The sequence below is a fragment of the Cyprinus carpio genome, chromosome B20 (assembly GCF_018340385.1).
Source record: "Cyprinus carpio isolate SPL01 chromosome B20, ASM1834038v1, whole genome shotgun sequence".
Classification (NCBI taxonomy): domain Eukaryota; kingdom Metazoa; phylum Chordata; class Actinopteri; order Cypriniformes; family Cyprinidae; genus Cyprinus; species Cyprinus carpio.
In genome coordinates this window covers 13,547,939-13,575,907 of record NC_056616.1, presented here as the reverse complement: position 1 = coordinate 13,575,907, position 27,969 = coordinate 13,547,939, and the positions used below count along the sequence as shown (strand labels likewise).

The following is a 27,969-nucleotide window of genomic DNA, read 5'->3' as shown; positions in this document are numbered from 1 at the left end:
CCAAATGTGTGTATTGGGTATTGATGTGCTGATGAACTTCCTTCCTGTCTCGCACACGTGCGCGTGCAGTTGTGTCTCTTTGGTAACGCGCACCTGCTACAACACGCGGCGTGTCACTGTGACAGCTGTGACGATAAACCCTAAAACTATTGTCACACTCCGCAAAGTTACTTTGTCGAACTCGGTGAATCATTGAGTTAACTGAACCTCTGTTCTCAAAGCAAAAGCCCGGAGGTGATCATGTCCACAAGAGAGGTAGAGAAAACAGCTGAAGAGAGCGCTGATGACGAGACGGACTGGCTTTATGGAGGTGAGAAATAAACGCGCTGATGATCCAACTTTAAAACTGTCTGAAGTGATTCAGCGAGGCAAATCAAGCGTCCTCGTGAGATCAATAAGCACCAACCTCTACCAAGACCAAAAGCATACGTTTCGAAGCAGGGATCTGACCCTAAGTTTATTACACCAGAGACCGTTATTTATCCAGCTGCACGCGTTTCATAACATTTACTTTCAAATCAACCCTTACAGAGAACATATGGTATGAATACATTTACACACTCACCTAACATAACATGTAGTAAGTGCTGCTGCATTAAACGTAGCTGAACAAAGTTGGACAGCTTTTAATAATAATAATAGCTTAATAATAATAATAATAACAACTTTTAATCATAATAAAAATAATAACAATAATAATGTTCAGTGTATTTTTTTGTTTGTTTGTTTGTTATTTTTTTTAATTATTTTCAGTATCAAATATGGCAGAGGACATGACATACTGTATAATGTCCAATAGGGATGAATCTGAGAAAAGAAAAATCAATGTAAAAATATACTATAGAGTCAACATTTTGAATATCAGGTTTTAAAATCATCTTTAAATTGATGCATTCATAAACTTGCAGCATTTTAGATGATGAAATGTATTCCTCCATCCAATACATCTAACCAATTACACCAAATATTTAAAAAGAAATCTGTTTTTTTTTTTTTTTGAGTGAAATCAATGAGATCATTAAGAACGGTTTTACAGTTTTATGATAATAAAAAAAGCTCTAGTTTTTTTTTTTTGATTGTGGGAGGCAAAATATATATTGCAACATAATACAATGATAGGGATGGACAAAGAAATGTTCCACAAAAACCTGTTGTATCATATTCAATACTCTCATTTTATCATGCTTTTTCTTAAACAACAAAAAAAGTTTCAGTTTCAGTCCAGTAAGTGTTCATTCTGAAATATTATTAACAATAAACAATATATATTATTTCATTTACTTACTAAAACTGAGACACACATACACACACACACCATGACCTGAAAGTGGACGTTTTTAGAATTACACTTTTAACAAAAAAGGAACCTTCAGATGACAGAAAGCTTATGATCATGTTGATAATTTAGATGCCTTACAAATTTACATGTGAAATATTATAGAGAAGTTAATTATAGAGTAAATATTTATGGGGTTAAAAGCTACTATAGCAATAACTGTAAACTTCTTAAACTGTCTGTTTCCATGTGAAAACAAATCTTGTGCTAATCTCTACTTCTTTATTATAAATAGATGACAATTTTGATGAAGAAGAGACAACAGAAAAGGAAGTGTTCAGGTGAGTGTGCCCAAGAAAATATCTTCGGCTGTTTATGAGTTTCCAATGAGAAAGTTGATCGAGTAGAACTTGGAAAATAGTTTTTAATGTTTTAGCATCTTTTTTTTTTTAATCTTAGTCTTTATGAATAGATGTTTATCCAAACTTTTGTAGACTACACAGTTCACAATTGCATGGAAAAAGCAGAAATATAGAGTAAAAACTGGTGCAAAGACCTTTGGATTAATTATTGTAGTATTTTGTTGACATCTTATATAGCTTCATTTAATATAGCTTCATTTATATGATTTCATTTGCGTTTACAAATGTGCTCCATCAGCATTTACTCTAATACATGTCCCTAACACAAACACACGCACATTAACATTTAAACTCTCTGCCGTTTGGGGATTTTCTGCTCCAGGCAATGTCAGTAAATTTCAGGTCACTCAGCCCTGGCCTCTTTTGCATTTAAAATGAGAGTTTACAAGACCTAATGGTGTGCCGACTCAGAACAAGAGAGACTGACATTTATTTCCTGTTAGGGCAAGTAGCATTGTACAAATGAAGCGTGTACATTTAATGCCCGTATCACCGCTTAGTAATGACCATGCATGCACATTAGTGGTATGTGACACGTCTTTGCCGATAGACCTCTTTGCAAAAATGCTCCGAAAGCGGATCAAGCCACGCATGTCTGATGAAACTCTTCGGACACTTGTTAAATTCAGCACTTTATGTGCACAGTATAAGTCACTTATGTGCTCACTGGAGTAGGAATGAGAAGGAATATTAACCATTGTTTTATTCCTCTGCTTCCCAGCATTACGTAGAGACGTGTTAGCTGTTTCTTGGAGTTGACGCAGTGTTTTTTATTGGTTGGATTTCTTCACCTTCATTAGAGTCGGGGCAAAACTCAAACCCAAGCGAGAATTTTCCCTCACGTTGCATTGGCCTTAAATAAGCCTGATGAGGCCGCAGTGATATAGGCCTCACTTAAACTAATGTAGGCCTGCAGCTAAAGATGTGCTTGTAAATTGATCCTCCTCATTGCCCATATTTGCTGAGTGTAAAAGCCTTTTTATTGTTCTGTAGCATCAATTAGTGCATGTGATTAAATCAGACAGACAGATGAAGCTGACAGGAACTCTGTGCATCCAAAGGAAAATTAAGTTTCTTCTGCAGAGCACACACCTGATCTCAGCTGACACTTACATTAAGAGTGTGTTTAACGTCTAGTATTTTTAGAAAGTATTTTGATACACTTATTAGATAGCAATTTTACTTTAATATTGTGTAAATATGTGTGTGTGTGTGTGTGTGTGTGTGTGTGTGTGTGTGTGTGTATATATATATATACATATATATATGTATATATATATAATGTATATATAAAATATCACAATTCATTTTTAGTTTTTTTTTAGTTGTTATATAATCATAATATTCTGTAGTAACTGATTTGATGAAATATGGCACTTAAAATGTTTAAATTAATTAAAATTTAAAATAAAATATAATGGATTATTTTGCTCTAAACCACTTTTTATGTATACATCTCATTCTAGAACTGTTGTTTAGTTAAATCCATTCCATATCTTTCTTATTTTTGTGATCATTCAATACATGCATTATTGTATAATCGAATTGGATAAACATATATCTCACTTCTGCAGTGCTCTTATTGGTGATGTGGATGGCATGAATGGACTCAATTACCAGGTGCTCATCTTAGCAAAACATATTTTAAACTTATTTATATCAGTAAGCCAAGATAATGTAGTGCATATTCATTTAACAAACAATTATTTCTTGTTTTTTCCCCCTCAAAGGAAAGTGAATCAGACAGTGATGATGATGTCTGTGTGACCATCGGTGAAATTAAAACAGGCGGATCTCAGGCATCGTGAGTAATTCAGTCAGAAGTTTGGACAATTTTAGTTATGTATGTCATTGTGTCAAGTCTTCTCATGTCGTACAGAGATACTGATGACATCTTAAAGTATTCTGGGTCTAATAAATTGTTTTAATGATTCTTTAACGTAAAGATCTGTTTGTGGTTTGCTCTGTAGTTCATTTGGTTCCAGTTCCATCAGTCTGAACATAAACACCTCTGTATCAGGTAATAAAGATGTTCAGTTCATTGAATTACAAAATATTTTTAAATATTAGCTCATTTTAATTACCATGTGCCTGGAAATTCTTTGTGCATTCCCGTCACTGCATTATTTATAAGGGCCCGAGCACCGGTGTTGTGAGGACTCTATTGGAATTGCTCTGTTTTTTCTTCTTCTTCAAAATGAATCACATTTTTGAGGGCCTAAATATGTTTGAAAACTCGTTAAACTTTGCACACGCCCCAGAAGTGGTGAAAATTTACATCGGATTTGGGTTTCAAAAGTGGGTGTGGCAAAATGGCTCAATAGCGCCACCTATAAAATTTCAATGAAGTGCCCCTCAAGCTATGTTTCACATACATGTACGAAATTCGGTAGACACATTTAACACACCAGTACCTACAAAAAAGACTCCTGGTATGAAGTCTGAAATCTGTTTTTGTGTCATTTTATTTAAACAAACTCCTCCTAGAGATGTTAACAGATCAACACCAGATTTGGTCAGTGTAATCTAAAGCCCTTTGTGACGTTAAATTGCAAAGATTTTGAGTTTTCGTTGAAGGGCATGTCCGTGGTGGCCTGACAAACTTTAAAGTGATACCCCATCCCAAAATGAAAATTTTGTCATTATTCACTTAACCCCATCTCGTTCCAAACCCGTAAAAGCTATGTTCATCTTCGGAACACAATTTAAGATATTTTGGATGAAAACCAGTAGGCTTGAGACTGTCCCATAGACTGCCAAGTAACACTGTCAAGGTCCAGGAAAGTATGAAAAGCAGGCGGCGTACGCTCTTCTGTGCCAGGCGCACCACAAGGATAAGTTGTTTACGTGTATTTAAGCTTTGGTTTGAAAGAAAACAGCGCATCATAGCAGCGCGGTTAACACAGAAGAGCGTACACCATCTGCGTACAGCTCAGATTTGCCAAAAACTGAAATTTGGAGAGACACAGAGGAGAGGAATTGTTGAATAAAGTCTTTTTTTTTTTCTTCGTGTACAAAAAGTATTCTCGTCGCTTCATAACGTTATGGTTGAACCACTAATGGCAGATGGACTATTCTGACGATGCTTTTCATACTTTCCTGGACCTTGACAGTGTTACTTACCGGTTTTCATCCAAAATATCTTAAATTGTGAACCTTAAAATGCTTTTATGGGTTTGCAACGACATGGGGGTAAGTGATTTATGACAAAATTTTCATTTTGCGGTGGAGTAACGATTTTTCTGTTTTGCCATGAAATAGGAAGTTGTTATAATTCAGGCAGATAATGTTCAATTTGCCCCAAATTTCACACATTCGATAATGAGTCCTGTCCTGAACACATGTCCATGCCCATATTCAGTTATAGTCTTAGCGCCACCTGCTGACAACAGGAAGTGTGGCATGTTTTATGCTCTAACAAACTCCTCCTAGAGATTTAATGACATCAACATTATATTTGGTCAGTCTACTCTAAAGGCCTTTGCGATGTTAAATTGTGAAGATCTTGATTTTTCGTTAAAGGGTGTGTCCTTTGTGGCCTAACAAAGTTAAATGTTTCACCATGGGAATAGAAGTAGTTGTAACTCAGCCATACAATGTCCGATCGCACCCAAACTTCACATGTTCGATAAGTGTCATGGCCTGAACACAATATTCTGTTATAATCATAGCGCCACCTGCTGGCAACGGGAAATTGCTTGTTTTACACTCACTCAAACAAACCATGTTTAATGTGCACCAAACTCCATAAGTTTGATCAAAGTCCTGGCTTGAAGACATCTATGTGCCAATATTCAATTATAGTCATAGCGCCACCAGCTGGCAGCAGGAAGTTTGACACACACAAATGACTTTGACAAATTCCTTGTATATTTACCATTTTAAATGCATATTGCTCACCATTTACTGTTTTCCTAAAGCCACTGGGTGGTGGTGAGCCCAGGTGCGAGGGCCCTTTCAACGCTGCTTGCAGATTTAATTTATAAATAAAAATATGACCCCTAAAAAGTTATATCATTTTGACCTTTTCTATAGTGTGGTGGCCAAAAAGTAAATAGTCTCATTTCTCAGTTTTTGCAAATATTGTAATATTGTCATGCTGAACTCCTCCACTATTACTAAAGTTAAATGATCAAAAAAGTTAATAATTCAATAATTCATACAAAAAATTAATTATTGATAACACCTCCTAATCATGCCTCCTGTTAGATTGCACATAAACACCATAAGTGTCATTCCACATTTAAAATTAATTACAATTATTATTAAACTTATAGACATTTCAATTCAAAAACTTTAAATATTTCCAGAATATTTATAATAAAATACATATTCTATATTTTATGTTTCTTAAATTACCACCATGCATTCCTGAAGAAAGCTTAAATTTAAGCCTGATTGAACTGTGCTGCTGAGAATCCCTTTAAGGCGTTTCTCTGGGATTGGTTTGATCTGTGTGTGGGAATCCAGCCTCTAAAGTCTTATCTTCTGTGAGTCAGGCTCCAAGTCCAGAGGGCTGGGTCTGGATGCTGAAGGCAATGTCCTGCAGGTGGACGTGGAGTCATTTGAGGAGAAGCCATGGAGGAAGCCAGGTGCAGTTGATTGCATTAAGATGTGTGAAGTGTGTGTGTGTTAGTCTACCTCAGATTCAAATGTACCTTTTTCTCTAGTACACACTCTAACAGCGTGTGTTGTGTATAAACGCAGGTGCGGATCTGTCTGACTACTTTAACTATGGTTTTAATGAGGACACCTGGAAGACATACTGTGACAAACAGAGACGACTACGCATGAGTCTAGAGATCCTGAGCCTGGGGTCATCAAGCAAAATAATGGTACATTTAGCATAACTAAAATATGCCCTTACTTCTATAATGATGGTTCTTGCTAAGATGTTGATAATGAGCTGTGACAGGGCATTTACCGTGGTTTCAGACTTGCTAGCTCTGTTCGAAAGCCCAGTGAGTTACCTAGCTGCACTACATAGACAAACTTCCTAACTTTCATGAAACCTCATAACCATTGCAAAAAATAACCATAGTTTTATTATATTAAAAGTGTAGTAACCATGGTTTTTCAGCATATTGATTACCATTTGTATAACCACAATTATACTACAAATCCCAATGTTAAACTGTGGTTAGTGTAGCCAATTTAATTTGCATGTTTTTTGTTTGTTTGTTTTTTTATTTGAGATAAAAGCACAGTTAATTTTTTGTAAGGGAAGTGACTGATTTGGAGCTCCCATTACATATTATATTGTAATTGTACAGCGCTATCATATTTGATCATGGAACTTAGCTAGTTTTATTGTATAAAAAAAGTAATTAATTTCAACAAATTTATCATCAATACAGACACTGCATCCAATGTTTCCGCCATGTTTTCTTACTTATGCCCTCAACCCAGAAACTTAGGGCTCAAAGAAAATTTGAATTTACCACTCATAATTACAGCTTTGAAGTGGTGTTCATGTGCGCTCAACTCGTAAATATAATGCTTTCGTCATGAATGCATCATGAACAATTTGCAATTGTTTCAGGCAGTTTGACATTAGCATGTTGCTAAGCTAATGGCACAATAATTTACAATCAATTAATTATAAACAATAATCAATTACAAACATAAAAATATATAGCAGACAGAAATATTGGGCAAAAATTAAATTTTCATTATTTTGAATTTTCTATTATCATAATTTTATGTTATTTTGTTTTATGAACATTTCTTTTGCCTTGTCTGCCAGATTTTTGCCACTGAGCTCAGTGCAATGCATTTTTGGAACTGCCTTCACCACATGTGAAACTGTGCCTTAGAATTTGGCTAAAACAGTATATCCTAGGAGGAAACAACTTACTGGATTCTTACCTTTTGGCACAACTTTTACTTTGGAAGTGCCTATGGTGACTTAAAATGCTGCTTCTATAGGCAACTCATGAGGTTTTGGAAACACCTGTGTGTGTAGAATGAGTGTGTATACATATAAACATGTTCTTTCTCACTCTCTCTCTCTCTCTCTCTCTCTCTCTCTCTCTCTCTCTCTCTCTCTCTCTCTCTCTTCAGGTTCATCAGAATTCTAGTAGTGATCTGTCAGAACACTCATCCAGGTACAGCAATATTTTATCAAACACATCAGTATGAACCAATGAAACCAACCAACCCATTCACACACATTACACACATTTTACTTCTTGGAACAACGTAAGGGAGAATATATGGCAACGGAATTTTTGTTTTTTTGGTAAACTGTCACTTTAAAACACTTTAGTTAGCCGACATTTTAATTTAAAGGGTCTTTGGCTTGAGACCTAAAACCATTTAAAAGCAATTTCAGAGTCTTTTAAAGTGTTTTACTAGTAGAGTGAATGCGACCATCTTCCTTCCAAATTCAGTCCATGCACTAATGCATATTATAGGCTATAATCAGCCGACTGTAAGTATTCATTTAAATTGATTAAATTGATCTTAAAGGTGTACCAATGAAGTATCTTATGTGTACAGAGAAGGCCAGTCAGCCTTTGCATACAATGTGCAGCAAGTTTAAAAAAAAACTGTATCAAGAATTTTTAATGAGGAGTCAGTAGAATGACTATACTTTATGTCATTTCTGTTGCTATTTTCTGTATTTTTGTTCTTAAATCATCTTGGGCAGTTGAATTGTTTGGTGTAAGGGCAGTGTAGCACTCTTAATGGCCGCTTATTTACTATGCGTGCCAGCCATGTTCCCAGTAACAACGTCATTACGTGATAATGGCTTTCTGCTGTTGTCCCAAATGCTCCAGTTCTTACTCATATTATCATCCCTTTTTACGCCGGTATTAATATATATTTATATATATATATTTTTTTTTTTTTTTCCACTTGATTTCTATCAGCTCTTGTTTTTGTTCTCCCCTGAAGAAAACATCCTGACTGTTGAAACCTCCTAATAATTCACTTTTACTTTTCTATGAGACACAACACAAATACACACACACCATGGTTCAGTCCTGGTGGTCCAGACTGCCTTTGGTCCTGGGAAGGAGTTAGCGGGGGTGATTTTTAATCAGCCATTCCTTGAACTTTTTCTCGATCAGTTGAAGGTTATGCCTCGCTCAGGGGGATGTGTATGAACCAGAGCATTCATGGGTAAAGCAACAGTCCAACTTTCATTATCACACATACACGCACAGACAGGATGCAGGAGTCAGTTACAGTATAGCCATTTAAACACAGAGCATGATGTGGCATTTTTGGAATCAAACGGGCCTTAACATAGATTGTCATTTGATCTTGTTCAGCCCCATTAAAATGCAATGTTTTTGCACAAAAAACAAATCACAAGTTCACATGAGTTCATGTGCATATTCAGGTACAGCTTGACTGCATGCTCCATGAATGGGAGTTAAAGTCAGCATGACTGAATGCTTATCATTCATCTTATAGTGATAGAAACAGCAATCTATGTTTTATTCTTTAAAACCGTTTAGAAATCTAGTTTAATCTAGAAATTTAGTTTAATTGTTCATACAGTGATTGTTTACAATATTGTATTGGACCCCACTAATTCTAAAAAAAAAAAAAGTCTGTCATAGAATTGTTTTTTTAAGTGTAAAACATTTTTAATGAGGGGAAATTTCTGAATGCACCTTTAAAGGGATAGTACACAAAAAAACATCATAATTTACTTTCCTTCATGTCTTTCCAAACTGGTACAGGCGTTTTTCTTCTGTGGAACATAAAAGAAGATATTTTACGAATTGTCTGTTTTTTTTTTCTTTCTTTTTTCAGTCCATGCAATTGCAGTCAATGGTACGCAAAACTGTTTGGTTACCAGCATTCTAAAAATATAATCTTTTGTGTGTATAAATGATGAAAGCATTTTTATTTTTAGGTGAACTATCATTTTAAATGAAGAAATGTGTATAAAATGTTTACTACATGACGTACATTGCTAAGATTAAAAATACAGAGAACATGCGATGAGAGCAAACTGCAGAGCCATGGCTGGGGTGTGAATTTTTTATAAAATCATGAGAGGGTAGCAGTAAAATCCACTGTTGTGTCTGCTGAAAGGCGAAACGCCAGAAGTGTGTCAATTTCAGGCTTTTACATTTGAATGTGTATTTTTCCCCCCATAGCTGACTCTGTCCCAAACTTCACCAGCAAGACAGAGACGATAAGAGAGACTTCTGCAGACAAGCTGGCCGTGTTACTTACACTCTTGAATGCTTACTTTTCTTGCAGCATGCATAATGTTTAATGCAGTATTAATGCGCTCTTTTCTATCTGATTAATTTTTAGTGACTGAAATAGGTTATTGCCTAGTTCATTTGTGCATTACTGAGAGTATTTGTAGCCTTGTTCCAGGGGACTTGAAGATTTATGAATGGTGACGACTACCACACATTCGCACAAGTATGTAACTGCTGTGTGTACACGAGCTAAAAATATTGTCGAGCACATCAGAAGAGATTTCCCAGATCTGCAGGAAAATAGCATTGACTGAGATTGCATGCGATTTTGTGTGTGCCAAGTGTCCTATAGCATGAAAAAGAACCAGGATCTTTTGTATTCAGCTTGCAGTTTGCAGCACACATTTCATCCTCCTCACTCACACATATGGACTCAACATAATGATCCGAATTTGATTTATGCACGTGGGTGTGAATGCAGGAAGTTGAGTGGTTCGATCAATGTTAACGGAGGACAAGCAGGGACCATCAGTCGAGTGGAAGGCAGAAGACGTCACAGCACTGATGAAAATAACATCCAGGTGTGTTTTTGCGTGCTTGATGGTCACAAAGAGTGAATCACTATAAATAGTAGAGTACTGATCTCATATATCTGTGTGATTTCAGGTCGTGTCAGAGCAGTCCTCAGACACAGAGCTATCTTCCCCAAAGCTCTTGCCCTTCTTTCCTCCCAATATCCCACCTCCACCTTTCCCTCCTCCCTCCATCGGCACCACACAACCCCTCATACCACCACCACCCGGTATGTGTTGTACACTCATGCACACTCACTTGTGTCAGCAGAAAAGGGAAGGGGCTGTGCTGTGTGTAGTGACGTAGTAACATGTGAATGTTACGACATTGCAGGGTTTTTCTTTAGCTTGTCCTTGAGCAAAATTTTTTACTTCTAATAGTTCCAAAATCAAACAGAACACATCAGACAGTGACACAGTGCAGCATATTAACCAGCTTATTAAATGTAAATCAGATTATTCTCATAACCAGCGGGTCAGTAACCACAATACTATTAATAAGATTAAATTAAAGATTTTTTTATGTTATGTTTCTGAATATATTTGCTTAATAAATTATAGTAGAATACATTTCTGTTCAAAGGTTTGGCATTAGTAAAAAAAAAAAAAAAAACAAGAAAGAAAATTAATACTTTTATTTAGCAAGGGTGCATTAAATTGATCAAAATTGACAGTAAAGACATTTATAATGTTACAAAATGTTTATATTTAAAAAGAAAACTGTTTTTTTATTGTTATGTATTGTCTTACATTGATAAGAAATCTTTTTTTATGCATCAAATCAGCATGATCTGAAGGATCATGTGACACTGATATCTGAGATAATGGCTGCTGAAAATTCAGCTTTATAATCACAGGAATAAATTGCATTTTAAAATATACTAAAATAGAAAACAGGTATTTTAATTTTAGTGCTGTGAAACGATTAATCGCATCCAGAAGAAAAGTTTTTGTTTACAGAATATATGTGTGTGTACTGTGTATAATAATTATGTATATGTAAAGACACACACATATGGTATATACAATATATACTGTATTTTGAAAATATTTACATGTACTTGCATCTATATATTTATATTCGTATAATTTATATTATATATAAATATATTTAACATATTATCATAACATATTTTTCTTAAATATATATGCATGTGTGTGTATTTATATATACATAATAAATACACACAGTACACACACACATTCTGTAAACAAAAACTTATTATTTTGGATGCGATTAATCACGATTAATCGTTTGACAGCACTATTTAGTTTGTAATAATATGTAATGAAATATTACTGTTTTTACTGTATTTTTAATCAAATAAATGCAGCCTTGATTAGCATGAGACTTATTTTGATCCATGTGGCTGGACCTTTTTTTTGACCAGACCAGCACAGGGGAGGTCAAATGTCATGTTGATATGTTTTCATTGCACTGCATTGTACATATGGTCATCCTTAGTGAATTTGTGGTTGCCATGACAACATTTATCTAGAATGTGTTTGATTCACACCCATGTTGAGCAACCTGCTGTCTTCTGAGATCCTAAATATCCTAAACACTTCTTATTGGTCTATTTAAAACGTAAATATTATTTTTGCCTGGTATGGTATAGCAAACAGAACTGAATCTGCCTCTGTTGCCCTATGGAGAAGTTTGTTAATGTGTTTTCTGTGTTAAAATATTGCACACTAGGGCTGTGATTCAAAAAGCAGTGGAATGCCCCATGATGCCCCAAAATGCTGTGTGTGCTTCAGGTTCAAGGTTAGAGTTCAGGTGCTAAACCAGATGAGCAGCAGCACTGTGTGTTTCATTTGACAGTGACTAAATATTGAGCGTGCATGTGTCTCTGTAGGAGTCTGATAACATATGCGCTTGAGCTGGTGCGTCTGTCTCCAGGTGTGTGTAATTCTCTCCAGGTTTTCCTCTGCAGCGCAGGCCTGCTGGCTGTCAGTTCGCCTAACTTCCTGCTCAGATGCTGCTCCTCCACATTTTCGACAGGAAGTCTATAGTTGAGCTCTCTTAACTCTACTCCTCTTCTTCTTCAAAGCCCCATCAGAAATCGCTTTCTACCAAATCCTGCCACCCCTCCTCCGGCCCTCTCAGACCTCTCACTGACTGATTCACCCATCATCCCATTTTTCAGGACCCACTCATCCTTTTTAATACAGTCAAAATATCAAACTTCCTGGTCAGGCCCAGCCTTTGAAGTTCAGCTTTTAATCCAAAACAGGCTATTTTCGTTTTATCGTAGAAGCCCACCTCCCCATCTTTAAGTTATAGGCTTCTCTTTTTGACTCGCTCCCCCTGCGGATATCGCTGTCCCGTTACGGCCACGCTGTTCCTTTTGTGTTGTTAATGTGCTGCGTGTGGCTAAAAATAGCTCAGGGCGGGAAGAAAGAAAAAGTGCCATGCCAGCAGAATCGTGGCACTGGAAATGTGCTGAATGACCCAGCTGTGCTGAAAGAGAGAGCCAGTTGTTAGGAGAGGAATGTTTTGATTAAATGTGGTTGTGGGGGAGTAAGAGCTTTTTTCATTCAAACTATGATTTTAATGACAGATTTGTTAGTAGAGGATTTGTATTTTACATTTTTGTACTGATAGTCTAAATATTTTTGTACAAAAAGAGTCCAGTGATTCACTTTGATTCTTTTAGAGGACATTAATGGTTGTAAACATTCATAAAGTACCTTTACACTATATATCTTTTCAATAAAGTTCCAGTTGCCCAAAATATTAAAACTTCTAACCTTAGTTAAAAAAAAAAAATCAAGAAATATGAAAAACAAAGAAAGAAAGAGACACAGATGCTAACTTGTGAAGTTCTTCATGATACTGTGTCATCTGTCACACTAAAATGTAAAGAAATTTAATTAATTGATTCATTCATTTATTCATTCATTGTGATTTAATATTGAAACACTATACAGCAATGTTATATTTATTAACATTATTGGTAGTGCAATAGCATAACATGAACTAAGAATGCACAGTACTTTTATAGCGTTTCTTAAAGGGGTCATATGACATTGCTAAAAAGAACATTATTTTGTGTATTTGGTGTAATGCAATGTGGTTACGCGGTTTAAGGTTAAAAAAACATTATTTTTCACATACTGGAAATTATTGTTGGTCCTTTATGCCCAGCGTTGTAAATAAAATTTAACCACTGATTTCTACTTGTGTCCTCTTTTGGAATGCCAAACACACAGCATCTCCATGACGTGGCGGCAGCTGCAACAATACTACAGCAAGAATAAAAGTTACTCCTTCTTTCTTTGTGTGAACATTTAGGCGGTGTTATGCAAATCTTCCCACACAGTGACCTAGACATGTGGGGGCGTGTTTGAACGAGGCATTTTAAGAAGGCGTGGCTGAGCTTTAACTTTTATAAAGAATATCTCTTTGGGTTGAGACTTTAATCTTTGCGACTTTACGGATCTTCTGTATGCACAAACAGCATTTAACACTCCAAAGACAAGAAAAACATGAAATTGCATCATATAACCCCTTTAATCTAGATTTGTGCACTTTAGATTGCATGCTGTCTGTATTTTGAATGAACATGATATTAAAAAAAAAAAAAAAAAAAAAAAAAAAAAAATTCTGTTTTGGAAAGAAGTCTATTATGCTCACGAAGGCTGCATTTAGTTGAACAAAACACTAATATTTTGAAATATTATTGCAATTTGAAATAACTTTTCCATTTTAATATATTTTGAAATGTAGTTAATAAATTAATTAAATTTATGTATTTCTATGATGGCAAAACTGAATTTTTAGCAGTCATTACTCATCTTAAGTGTCACATGATCCTTCAGAAATTCTAATATGCTGATATTCTGATTAAGAATTTTTTATATTATCGATTCTTTGTTGAATTGAAACATTACAAAAAACAAAATCATATTTGAACCAAACTTGCTCAAAATACACATTGACAAATTTATATGGCGTAGAAAGTGTTTGGAGCATCTGTTAATATGCACCAGAAGCAGATCTGTGATGTTACTGAAATATTTTAGAGCTTGCAACAGATCTCTGACATAAATTAGCATAGCATCCACAGGCAGACTGAAAAAAATAGTAGTTTAGGGCATAGTTCACAAAGCACATACTTTCTTAGTAGACTCTGAAGTTTCAAGGACAACACAGATGATTTGCGAGGCTCTGTGTGAGTGGATGCATGTGTTCGAGGGGACGCTGCATTTCTGCCTTGTTCTGTGTTAGCCATAGCTGCATGACTTCTGTGTTCCTCAAATTACTGTTTTTCTTTAGCCCTTTTTTTTTTGTCATTTTTGTTATTGTTGAAAACTGTCTTTTGGAGCTGGCTCCCATCAGGGGTCCATGGAAAAACAAAAGGGGGATGGTGCCCAGATGTGCACAAATGTTTGTGAGTCTGTGGCTGAGTGTGATCAAAGCAGATAAGTGTGCCTCAGCCATGTGATGGAGAATGTGTGTTTTGGGGTGCTGCAAAGGCCCATTTGTTTCATGCACGCATTTAAGGGAGGGCGTTACGGTTAGCGGGGCAGTAAAAGTTGCAGGCCACTGCGTTTGTTGAATTCTGTCTGGATGTATCGTAAACAGTGTTGAGTCATTTGAAGTCACGACATCTGGACATACGCACACAGACACAAACATGCATTTTCTATGATGAATGAAATCATATAAAGACATTTGAAAACAATTGTACTGCATATACACTTATTTGAATATTTCTCCTTTTTTATGCTTACAGTTGTGACTTCACCTTATTATTCACATAATATCTGTTTATGCCTGCCATTCCAGGTTTTCCATTACCTCCCGGTACCCCTTCACCAATGATACCACCATTTAATAGGTAAGTGTTCATGTGTTTATTTTTCTTTTTTTACTGATTGATTGTTAAGAATTATAGCAGGGTTTGTGTATGATATATGGATCATGTGTGTATGTATATGTGTCCAGGCTTGTGTCGTATAGAAACTGGAGAGAGAGACAGAGGAGATGTAGCAGACAGAGAAAGCAAGAACATAGCAAGTCACTATACAGGCAAAAGAAGGAGAAAAAGAAAGACAGAGAAAGAAAGGGAGAGAGAAGGAGGTAGAGCTTGTGAAAGAAACTTAATGTTACATTGTTGTAGAATACCTATGTCTCAGAACACCTGAATATAATTTGATATTCAAATAAAGCCAATGACTGAGTGTCCATCCATATACTTTAACAAATTTTGAGATGCAGCATAAAAATAAAAATAAAACACCAAAATAAGAAAAAGAAATCCAAAATGCTTATAAGCTAATATTATATATTATATATATGGATTTTTTTATTTGAGGTGAATAAATATTTTAACAGTAATACTGTGAAATTACAATTACTATTATTACAATTTAAATACATGTACTCAATACTTGGTAGGGGTTTCTTTTGCTTTAATTACTGCGTCAATTCGGCGTGGCATGGAGGTGATCAGTTTGTGGCACTGCTGAGGTGGTATGGAAGCCCAGGTTTCTTTGACAGTGGCCTTCTGCTCATCTGCCTTTTTTTGTCTCTTGTTTCTTATTTTCCTTTTGACAATACCCCATAGATTCTCTACAGGGTTCAGGTCTGGTGAGTTTGCTGGCCAGTCAAGCACACCAACACCATGGTCATTTAACCAACTTTTGGTGCTTTTGGCAGTTGGGCAGGTGCCCAAATTCTTGAATCCATTTTACTTGACAATCCTCATAAGGCTGCGGTTCTCTCGGTTGGTTGTGCATCTTTTTCTTCCACACTTTTTCCTTCCACTCAACTTTCTGTTAACATGCTTGGATACAGCACTCTGTAAACAGCCAGCTTCTTTGGCAATGAATAATTGTGGCTTCTGGACAACTTCTGGACAACTGTCAGATCAGCAGTCTTCCCCATGACTGGGTAGCCTAGTGAACCAAACTGAGAGACCATTTTGAAGGCTCAGGAAACCTTTGCAGGTGTTTTGAGTTGATTAGCTGATTGGCATGTCACCATATTCTAATTTGTTGAGATGGAATTGGTGGGTTTTTGTTAAATGTGAGCCAAGATCATCACAATTAAAAGAACCAAAGACTTAAACTAATTCACAATTTGGGTTGAATTACTGAAATAAATGAACTTTTCCATGACATTCTAATTTATTGAGATGCACCTGTATATATTTTCAAATGTAACATTTCTGTGAAGGCAAAGCTGAATTTTTATTTGAGATTTCAGTATGACGCGATCCTTCAGAATTCATTGTAATATGCTGATTTGGTGTTCAAGAAACTTTTTTATTATTATCAGTGTTGAAAATAGTTGCACGGCTTAATATTTTTGTGGAAACCAATAGAAAGTTCAAAAGAGCGGCATTTATTTGAAATGTTCTCTAACATTGTAAATGTCGTGACTATCACTTTTAATCTGTTAAATGCATGCGTCCATACTGAAAAAAGTGTTAATTTCTTTCCAAAAAAACCTTTCGAACAGCAGTGCATATTTCGCAACTTGAATGGAAACATATAGTCATTTTTATAACCTCTATTACCATCTTCAGAAAGCAAGCAATAGGTCAAAAAGAGCAATTTTAGTTTAAATAGCGTAACGTTTAAATGGGACGCATATTTGCTGCATTACCTAATTAGCATAATTAATTAATTGTGTGCTAAAACAACCCAAACAGCACATGCAAAATAAATTATACTACCAGTGGGCACAATATTTTCTTATAGCAGACTGCTTTGTGATAAATTGTCACTACCAGAAGGAAACATCACATAAATCTAAAGAAAAAAGATGCCCATGAGATTGAAACAAGAAAGTTATGTAAGTTTAAAAGTTATGGGACTCAAACATTCAGTGTCCCTCATGACAGAGATGATTGACTCTTCCTAAAGCTGTGATTGGCAGCCTTCATGGAGTTTATGGGACAGTAAAACTAGGCTGCAGCTACAAAAGCTGTATCGCTCTGTCAGAGTTGTTACTTCTGTCTCTATTCCTGCCTGCAGTATGTAGGGCAGCTCATCAAAGTTTCACCCCAGACTTAGAAGAAGAGAAATCAAGACAAAAGCACTAAACTCCCATCTGCTTCAGTTAATCCACTGTGACTGTCTTTCTTCTATACACACAGAATTACTTATTCAGTTTGATCCGGCTCTTTCAGCTCATCCCTGTGCTTGGAAGCTATCAAACGTGTCTTTAAGGTGGTTAAGTGTGTGTGTGTCTTTGTACATGTACTTATTTTCTTCTCAGCTCTCTGACGCTATAACTTATCTTCTTAGGACTAAAATACAGTTAAAAAGCTGACCCGACCCAGTCAAATGCCAAATAAAGCAGAGAGAGACACAGACAGGGTGGCCATGTTTGTGCCTCCGGCCTCCTGTTTACAGGCATCCAGAACTCCCCATCCGTCTATGCCTCATACGCTGCCTCCCTTTCTCCCAAAGACAAACAGCCAAGTCTTGGCCTGTCTATCTCCCCCTTACTTTATTTCTAGATTCACTCCCCCTCACACTTTGACAGGCATCATCTTCTGCAGAACATTTGTGTGGTTCAGTGCCAATTGTTTTAGTGTGTGTCCAGTATATTGTAAATAACATATATTAAATAAAAAGGGTCCTTTCCTTAAACAAAGCCATGAGGGAGACCCCTGAAATGCTCTCCGGGAGATCATTTCAAAATTATTATTAATGTTTAGATTTATGGGTAGGGTGTCTGAGTCAAAAAATGACCTAATTGCTGTGTTGGCTAACCCTAGACGAAGTTCTGTAAGATTTTCGTCCAGACTGTGGAACCATTGGTGTACATGTCTGTATTTTGGTTAATGTTGTATTTGTTTTGTAATGTTGTTGTTTCTATACCATTATTATTATTTTTTTTTTTCCCTATGTATGTTATGTGTTTTTGTATTGTACTATGGATCCCTCTGGGTCTGGAAATAAAGTTTATTATTATTATTATTATGTGTTTTTGTATTGTACTATGGATCCCTATGGGTATTGTTTATTTTTCTTTAGAAATATTTATTTATTTATGTATTTATTTTAAATGTATAAATGTACACAGGCACTCATTACTATATATATATTTCTAATTTTATATGTATTTATATTTAAAGACACGTTTTTGGAATAATATATCGCATTATATATTATGTTGTACATGATATTGAAGCTAATCATTTAAAGTCCTATCTCTGTCTCTGTTGGCATTATTTTGTTATATTTTCCACCTCTTTATCTCTGCTTCTCTGTGCTATTTTTATACTTTTTTTCACCATCTTCTGACCCAGCTCCCACAATTTTTTTTTCCATTTCCTGGTCCTTAAATTTGATTTTTTTCCTTCTTTTTTCTGTTGTTTAAGAATGGTTCTTCTCACGTCTCAGTCTCTCTGCCAAGTCCAAACATCCTTAAAGGAGTTTCCGTTCATCCGAACCCTGCCAACCAAGGACTGTATAATTCATGAATCACTTCCTCTCTGCCAAAAAAAATCACTTTTCTTCTTTTTCTCTCTTTTTCTGTCCTCTCTGTCACGTGCATGCTCGTTTTTCACACTTAAACATCACATGCTGGGAGTATATAGTAAATATAAAAGGTCCTTATACAAATCCCTGAGGGACACCCCTGAAATAGCCCACAAGGCTCTCTGGGGCATCATTTCAAAAACACAACACCTTTTCTTCTGCTTTAAATGTATCATGCTTTGGCTCTCCAGTCAACATAAAGAATTCACAGTCCATGTTTAGGAAGCCCATTTTCTACAACTTTTTAGGGAAAAGACAATAATTTTATATTGAAGGCAAATTGCTTTCAACGCTGAGTTTGAATGGATGTCTTGAGACTTGTCAGCCACATCAGCAATCCCTCAACACATGTTGTGGAATATCAATAATAATTGTTTTGTTGATAAGTTTACTTACCAGAGCAATGCAGAGCAGCCTAATGGTTGGGCTGCATCTTTGCACAGCCATTAGTGTGAGCCCATTAGGGTCAAATTCTGCAGTGAATAGCTGTCTTAATGAGCCAGACACTAATTAAGGCTTACCTCTGGGGTGAGATAAGACTGTAACTGCCAAATCATCTAACATCGATTATCATAAATTCCTCCTCTGATCTCCTTTTGTCTGTTCTGCTGTGTATAGACATAGAACAAGAACGAGGGAAAAAGACATACGGAACATGTATTGTAGCTGGCTGAATTTAAAAGGGTTCATAAGCAGGAGAAGAGAGGAAGTGGGATAGAGGAAGGAAGAAAGACAAAGAGAAACCAGAACAGCAGCATCTTTTCCAAAGATATTATTAGAAATTGTGCACTCTTAACCAACACCTGACCACAAGGAGTTCTGTTGGATGTGATTTCTTTACACACTTACACTTCTACTCCTGCAGAATGCCTCGAAAGCAGGGCGGGCAGCCAGGGTTTATGGATCACCAATTGACCTGGAGGGGAGTGGTGGGCTTACCGATAGGTCAATTGCGTGTTTGCCTGCATCTGCTCACATACTCACACACATAATCACACACTGCTGGCACATTACCGGGCACATGCTGCACTTTGAGTTAATGCCAGTAACATCAAACAATGAGGAAATTGAGCTCAGAAACAGAGCAAAGTCTTTTGATCATTGTGAAAAGTTCTGTCAACCCCTTTTTTCTCTTACTTTTGCCTATTTTGTTGGTATGCTCTATTTATTCCTTTCTCTTTGTTGTTAGTTAAAAAATAATGGGGTGTTGCTGCTCTGTGTGCTTTAAGAGCAAATTACTTTACCATTTTAATTTAATATATATTTTTAGCACTCTTTCAGTTTTGTTCATAAGGTCAATTTGGGCAAAGTAAATCATATTGCATACGGTACAGTTCCACTTTTTCAGAGACAGAGAACTTTTTAAAATTGACACCAGTGCTGTCTTTCTGGTCACAGCAGTGGACATTTGGTCTTTGTTGTTAGTTTAAAATAATGGGCTGTTACTGCTTTTTTGTGCTGAAAGTACAAATTACTGTTAATACTCTTTCAGTTTTGTTCATAAGGTCAATTTGGGCTAAGTAAAACATATTGCATATGTTACAGTCCTGAAAGAGAAAAATTGATAGATTAATGTGTATGTAAAGCCATATGATTTTGAGAAAAACTAATCAAACTATTTTAAATATTTAAAATAGAACTTTTCAAAATAGTGGATGATTGAACCACACTATCGACACTAATGTTGTATTTCTAATCACAACAGTGGACGTTTGGCAGGAGGCTTTGATCGACACTCATCTTACCCCTTCCCTGCAGGTATGAATATTGAAAGTTTATAAAAGATATGCACTTCACCAGCAATCTTGATTAGTTTCAGGGGGGATGGTGTGGTCAATTTCTTTTTCAGGGGTGGGGTATAATGATAACAAAATTTGTCCAATTTTTAAAAAGGTTTTTATTTAATGAAAAATTTGCCATATTAAATTAACTATTATTTATAAGCTTTTTTCCCCATTCTTGGGCCTGAAATGGAGAGATTTTGGTCAATATTAAACAATATTTTGCTAAATGTGCTTTTGTGCTGAAACCTTGTCTGGTTTAGGCCTGTCATGGATAAATAATGATGACAATAAAACCACCAGTAGGTGGCAGCAAGCCCCTGTTTTGATAAATGAATTATTGAATCTTTCAAAATGGCTGATTCATTTAGAAACGAGACAAGCCTGCATAATATCTATCCTAAATTCTTTGTGATATAAGTAATTTTTAATACTATTTAGGGCAGCTGGGCTGCATAGTATGCACATTGGGACTCAGCGAAAGTGTCCATCTGAATAAACCGTTGAATCACTGGCTCACTTGATTCATTCAAAAACTGATTCATTCAAGTAACAAAACACCTGTTACTATGCACTGTTGTATAAAATGAATAGCACAGTTGTGCTCGGCATGTATGCCTACTGATATTCAGAAAAGTACATTGCTTGTGCAATGAATATAAAAAAACATAAAAACTCATACATGGGTATTTTTTCTATAATTGCTTGAATTATAAGGTTATTTTACCTGAATTCTAATAGGCTTCATCGCACAGTGAATGCTTTTGGACTCTCAAGACTTGTTTTTGTTTGTTTTTTGCAAAGTCGGTGACTCGATAATGTCAGCTCTCCTATCATTTCTCAATCTCTCACAGTCACACATACAGCACAATAACATTAAGTCAGGGGAATGTTTTTAAATTCTAATGAAGGAAAAATCATACCTTTTCTGTTGTCTTCTTTTTAAAGAAATTCAAAAGTTGCGCTTGAGCCATTTTGCAAGAAAAATTACCAACTCGCTTCCGCTTGTGTGCAGCTTGTTACAGAACCAAGTTCTGATTGGCCAATTGCAGTTATTCTTGAATAATTTTTGCATGATAATTTTTACATAGTACATATTATTATTCCAAAGGGGATGGTGGCGGGGGGGATGGTGGTTGGCCTTACTGAGGGGATGCTTTTTGTCATTTTTTTCAACCAGGGGGATGCCATCCCCCCATCCCCCCTCAATTCAAGCCCTGGTAATGAATATATTTTGTTGAATGATTGTTTTAAAAAGCCTTCCTTGCCAGTTCTAACCTACTAATCATAATTTTAGCAATTAAAAGGTTAAGCAATACATTTTTGACTTAAGGGACATGAAATACATTTACTAATGGAACATTTTGAGTTTTCATTGGTTCCTGAATTGTGTGTGTGTGTGTGTGTGTGTGTGGGAAAGGAAACCTTGTAATGTTCTGTGTATGTGTTTTAAGTTTGTGTTTGAGGAACATTTCCTTGTGGATTTTCCTAACATCTTGTAGCGAATAGTGAGAAAATATTTAGTTTGGAACCTGTATTTGGAGCGTCTTGATTGGAGCATCCAACACCCTGGACCGCCAGTCAAAAGAGTGAAAAGAAAAGTTTCTGCTCACACAAACATAGCCAGACTGCCACACACATCACAGAGCTCTGTACATGTGAGGATGCATGGGGAGGCATGCGGTTGGTGGCGACTACAGAAAGTTGAACTGCATACAAAGTGTTAGCATACTCAACACTCTCTCATCATCACTACACATACACAAACACACACACACACATACACACACGTCCTGTTAAACTGTAGAGGGATACGTTTCCAGCCACTAAGCATAGAAATGCACTGCAAGCATTTCCACTGCAGTCCAGCACACATCATTATTGCAGGCAGAGGTTAACAAGGACATACACTCACATAGAAAAATGAGCATGTCAGAAAATCTGCTGTGGCCTTGTTAACCTCTACATGTTGTAATGATTTGAGCGTGCTCAAGAGGCTAAATCGGTTATTGTCACTGTGAGCTTTCAGTGATTGTTGTATGCATGTTTGTGTGTAAAAAAGAGGCAGAAAGCAAGCAATAGCTGTTATAGTAATAGCAAGCTGTTATCCTGCCATCTGTCACAAATGTGCTGTTTAAATATGCAGCAAAAGTGTGCTGCATAAAACTGGCATGCCTTTAGAACAGAATTGAACTAGGTTTTTATTATAGTTGTTGTGTTATTGTAAAATGTCCGATTTTAGGTTGGGGCAAACCAGATTGATCTCAGTTTTTGTGTGATAGCTTTGATATTTAATGTCACTATTGTAATTCATTATTGTGTGTGTGTGTGTGTGTGTGTGTGTAATAATAAATTATTATATATTTCACACGTTTAACAATTATTAATATAATACAATAATTAAATACAATAAATTATCAGTTATATATTATCATTACATTTTTGATATATTTAGTTGTTCTGACAATAGATTTCAATAGAAGTGTATTTCTATCAAGAGAAATCAGTACATATGTATTTCTTAAATAATCTTATGTCTCTTTTTTCCAGGTGTGTATTCACCTGCAGTGGGCATGGCTTCATGGTCAGGTGTGATAGACAGTGGCAAAGCATGGGAAAACTACAACCGCCATAACAATGAAAGGGTGAGGGAGAAAACCAGAGAAAGAGGACACAAGAAAGAGCAAGAGCATGAGAGAGAGCGGTATAGAGAAACAAATAGAGAACACAGTCCGTCCTCACAAGATCACAGAAGGTAAGACAGCCAATCAGTCAAAACAGCCAACAGTCTCAATATAGCTAAGTTAAATGGACCTTTAATTGGAGCAGTTTTTAAGATCTGTGCAAGTGTTTGACTTGTGTCATTATTAACCAGCATTACTTCCATTCCTTTGTGAAGCACAAACTAGAAATTTGTAGCCTACTGGTTTTTATTTTTCCATGCAATTAGTCCACAGTGGATTTAGAGCTTTTTAAGCTTCAAAAATGGTGCAAAAATAATTATAAAAGGGCTATATTACAAGACTTTTGAAGCCATATGACAGCTTTGTGTGAGGAACAGACAGAAATTACTCACTGATAGTGATGATCAGATCGAGTAATTACATTTTTTTTGTGAACTGAATCAACTGTATTCATACTGTATTCATTTATAAGACCAAACTTAACAAAACAAATGAACTCTTACAAAGCTATCGTGTAGCACCATACGAAGTGAAATAGAGTCATATGGACCATTTTTATGGTATATTTTTATGGTGCATTGCATCCTTTTCAAAGCTTGCCAACTTTAGTTCCCTTTTATTGTAACTTAGTACAGCAACCAACACATTCTTCAGAATTACTGCTTTAGTGTGCCACAGAAAAAAGAAAGTCATACAGTTTGGAAATAATTTTTACTTTTGGATGATACATATTTTGTTACACCAGTCTTTCAGACTTATGAAGTCAACGTGCTCTCGTTCTTTTAGATCATCTCTCTCTTACTCTCACTTCACATGAACATGAGATACCATATCTCGATGTCTGAGTGGGTATATTCTCTATTGTGCCTTAAGGGTTGCATTTTAATCAAAGACTGTGACAACGTGCTAAATAAAATGACTTCAAAATCTCAACATAAGTCCTCTGACTCACTGCTGTGCCTGTGCAAAGACACACACAGTCTTTTGGCATGGTACCACATAAACTAGGACTGATGTTGCCACACATAGCCGCACATGCCAAGGCTTTGAGGGTATGTTAGCGGCTTTGCGCCTGTGCCGTTGCTCAGAGAGAGCAGAGAACCTACTGACCAACATATTCGTTCAGCTCTCAGATCCTCTGTCTGATATACACTGACAAATGTCTGTCTACTCTATCACTGTTTTATGTAATATCCACACAGATACTGCACAATCCATCACTGTCTGCCACATGCTGAGTGAAAGACTCTGTTCACCATACACAACCTCTCTCACTTTAGCACATGCTGAGAAAACTTTACATCCATCACACACACTAAGATCCTGTTTATGGCTGGTAATAAGTATGTGTTAATGGGTCTAAAATGTTTTGTGGTCCATTCAGTATTTCAGGGGTGTCCCTCATGGCTTTGTGTAAGGACCATTTATATTTACTATATACTCCCAACAAGCAATGTTTAAGTTATGTTTTGAAATACTCCAAAACACCACATTGCATTGATTTTAAACTTTAGCCAGTTTAGAAGAAAAATGCTAATAATAAACTAATTAAACTAATTACACTCAAAACATCACATTTGTGGCAAATTATATCACTTTTCAAAAAATGTTTTTGATATTTTTTTTAGTACTTTTAATATTGAACTAGTACCTTTGTCATGATTAATTTGTTTTGCCTGATCACTCATAATAGGATCACCAAAGGTTAAATAGGGCTGAACTCAAGAGCAAGATAAACACAGAGATATCAACAACACCTGCACTGACAATCTGCCACACTAACTTTTTCCTTCTTTTCTCACTTAGCCCTTTCCTTCGCTCAATCTATCTCTCTTTTAATCTGATTGGTAATGCTCTTAGCAACTGGTTGGATATTTGGTGAACACATGTCCCCTAGATATGATCTCATTCCTGTGGCTTAGAGAGAGGACTGGCCTGTCTTCAGTCCAGCTGGCATGACACCTACACACACACACACACACACACACACACAGACAGAGAGAGAGAGAGAGAGAGAGAGAGAGAGAGAGAGAGACACTCACAACATGTCTTACTCATTGTGCCTTATTACATTTGTAAGTCCTAGAGGAACATGTATATGGTTCTAATCCTTATCAATAAATAGCATGAAAATTTTGCAACAGCATGTGACTTATAAACATAGATTCATGTTGGGCTTGCAGCAGCAGCTGCTAACAATAACATATATAATTTGAATAACTTTGAGAAATGCACAAAGAGGAAACATAGAAGTTACTTAAAGGGATAGTTCACCCAAAATGTTCATTGCAGCAGAATGTTCATTTTGGGTGAATGGTGCCTTTAAGTAAAACAAAAACATTTGGCTTTGTGGAGCGATCACACACACTCCACAAGTGACCACTGCCACCACAAACTCTTTTGTCCCCTGTCAGCTAATTAGTGTTTCCAAGACTAATCTATAGCCCAGCACCTGAGGGCCGGAAGTTTCAACTGACTGCTAATTACAGACTGCTGATCAGGTTATAGAGTTTGTCTCTTTTCTCTGTCTTTCTTTTTCTGTATGAATGTACACAGAGAAAGAGAGAATGTGGTAAATGTGTACTTGGAGGCATTAAGTGTACTTTACATCATAACGGCTGCAGGTTGAGCTATTTCAGAAAGATGCAGTGCCCCTGTTAACATGCACAAGAATATGTATTCTTATATAATGTGTGTACTGTATGTTAACAGTGTTAGGGAAGCTACATTTAAACTGCAATTATTTAGATTGGAATATAAATTACTTAATGATAAAATGGTACCTGACAAGTGAATATGTGTCACCATACATGGCCACACGTCACGTCCTTTCCTTTCCGTTTTTTGTGTGGCATACAATGTTTCAGCCTATGTTGAGCATTCCAAAAGATCACTTGTGTAAGGTTCTTTGACAGTTAGGATATATACCAATATAGATAACAAGTCATCTCGCTCTGTTTTAGAATAGACTGAAGCGCTCATTATTTCCTCATTATTAATAAGTGTGCTTGTACATGTGTGTGCAGTGAGGAGGAGCATGTGTCTCGACACAGGGATCACAGTCATTACGGAAGCGAGAGGTACAAGAAAAGCTCGGGAAGGGAAGGAATGAGAGACAGACATCAAGAAAGACGACGCAGAGACAGGAATGAACAACACAGATCCTCACGCAGGTAATGCCAGGAAAAATCTTCCGGGTGCCGGACAGTAAAAGAAAAATACCAAAGGTGGCTAAAATGCCCTAAAAATGTTAGGCAGAAAAAGTCCTTGTGGAGAAGGTCTCTGTTTTATCTGTTATCTAATATATATTTCATAATATTCTATTCTAATCCTGTCTAGTTATGGGTTTAATTGCTCTACTGACACCATAGTGACCTATCATCTGTATTCTGTTTCAGAAACAAATATCGCTGAATCTCATATTCAGAATTTATTCCAGCAGATCATATCTGTATACTGACATTATTTAGAGCTTTTTTTTGTTTTTTTATGAATAGCATCCATAATTTTTATTATACTCTACATAGAACAAGTGGTGTAAAATGTTTTTTTTTTATTTTATTACAGGTACTGTTAAACTACCCCTGAAAATTAATTTAATATGAATTAATAAATATTGTTCCTTAATTAGGGAAAAAAGTAATTTTCTCACATGTAATACCCAATACAAATTCATTCACAAAACACCACAGCAAATGCGTACAGTATGTCCACATACAAAACATGCCAGTACAGTTCCACATCAGTCACATCATGCAGAGTAACACACACCAAAGCACACAGAAGGCCTACAAAGTTGATTCATTGGGGCAAACCATCTTATATAACCGTTTATATATATATATTGAATTGAAAAAAAAAAAAAAAAAAAAAAAAAAAAAAAATATATATATATATATATATATATATATATATATATATATATATATATATATATATAGATAGATAGATAGATAGATCTTGTGACCTTCTTCTCTCCGTTTCTCTCATTAGTGGCAGCAGTAGGAGGCGTCATGATAGTGATGACGCAGATAGCCACAGGAGACACAGGCACAAACGCTCTAGACACAACCGAGGAAGCCTTGAGCCCAGCGAGGAGTGCAGTGTGGACCAGGAGAACCAGTCAGAGGCCACAGAATAACTCCCTGGCCAGCTGGTGAGCCCATTTGTTGACCAGAGGAGGTCTTTAGAGAAAGATCATTAGTCTGGTCACCAGTCAGAGCATAAGTAAACAACTGTGAATAGATTTTGATTAATCGTATGCCAAACACTTGATAAGCCAATTTATGTTACCGTTTTAGCTATTTAACATTGCATTTTTTGAAAATATGATTTAAAAAAGTAAAAGGTGGTCAAAAGAGTACACTATTTTTAATTTAGAAATTTATTTATTCATTATTTAAAATTACTTTAATTGTTTTGGTAATACAAAATGGTATTTTTGTTGTGCCAAATGTTAATTTTGTTGAAGCAAAATCATTATAAACATGATCAAGAAATGTGAATGTGTGTGAACCATGATTTAGTGTGGGGAAAGAAAGAAAGAAATTGGTAC

At 36.0% G+C, this 27,969-nt stretch overlaps 1 protein-coding gene across 2 annotated transcripts; it reads left to right on the top strand.

Annotated features, from left to right (window-relative positions):
* Window positions 1-47: 47 nt before the first annotated feature.
* Window positions 48-27,914, top strand: LOC109048439 (pre-mRNA 3'-end-processing factor FIP1-like). Of its 2 annotated transcripts, XM_042747002.1 has the most exons (17): window positions 48-133; window positions 222-310; window positions 1,572-1,617; window positions 3,273-3,318; window positions 3,429-3,502; window positions 3,669-3,718; window positions 6,198-6,290; window positions 6,406-6,533; window positions 7,762-7,805; window positions 10,354-10,453; window positions 10,539-10,674; window positions 15,240-15,291; window positions 15,399-15,533; window positions 20,655-20,707; window positions 23,281-23,485; window positions 26,441-26,587; window positions 27,408-27,914. In XM_042747002.1, the coding sequence occupies exons 2-17, from the start codon at window positions 241-243 to the stop codon at window positions 27,553-27,555; spliced, it is 1,527 nt and encodes a 508-aa protein (XP_042602936.1). In that variant the 5' UTR covers window positions 48-133; window positions 222-240; the 3' UTR covers window positions 27,556-27,914. The 2 variants fall into 2 exon arrangements, with proteins under 2 accessions (XP_042602936.1, XP_042602937.1); XM_042747003.1 differs by lacking the exon at window positions 15,399-15,533 and having other exon boundaries at window positions 53-310; window positions 27,408-27,907.
* The last annotated feature ends 55 nt before the right edge of the window (window positions 27,915-27,969 follow it).

Excerpts from the sequence above, each read along its gene's own strand:
- LOC109048439 (XM_042747002.1), top strand. The coding sequence starts at position 241 with ATGTCCACAAGAGAGGTAGAGAAAACAGCTGAAGAGAGCGCTGATGAC. Across the intron at positions 1,618-3,272 it reads ACAGAAAAGGAAGTGTTCAG|TGCTCTTATTGGTGATGTGG; the intron begins GTGAGTGTGCCC and ends TCACTTCTGCAG. Across the intron at positions 6,291-6,405 it reads GAAGCCATGGAGGAAGCCAG|GTGCGGATCTGTCTGACTAC; the intron begins GTGCAGTTGATT and ends GTATAAACGCAG.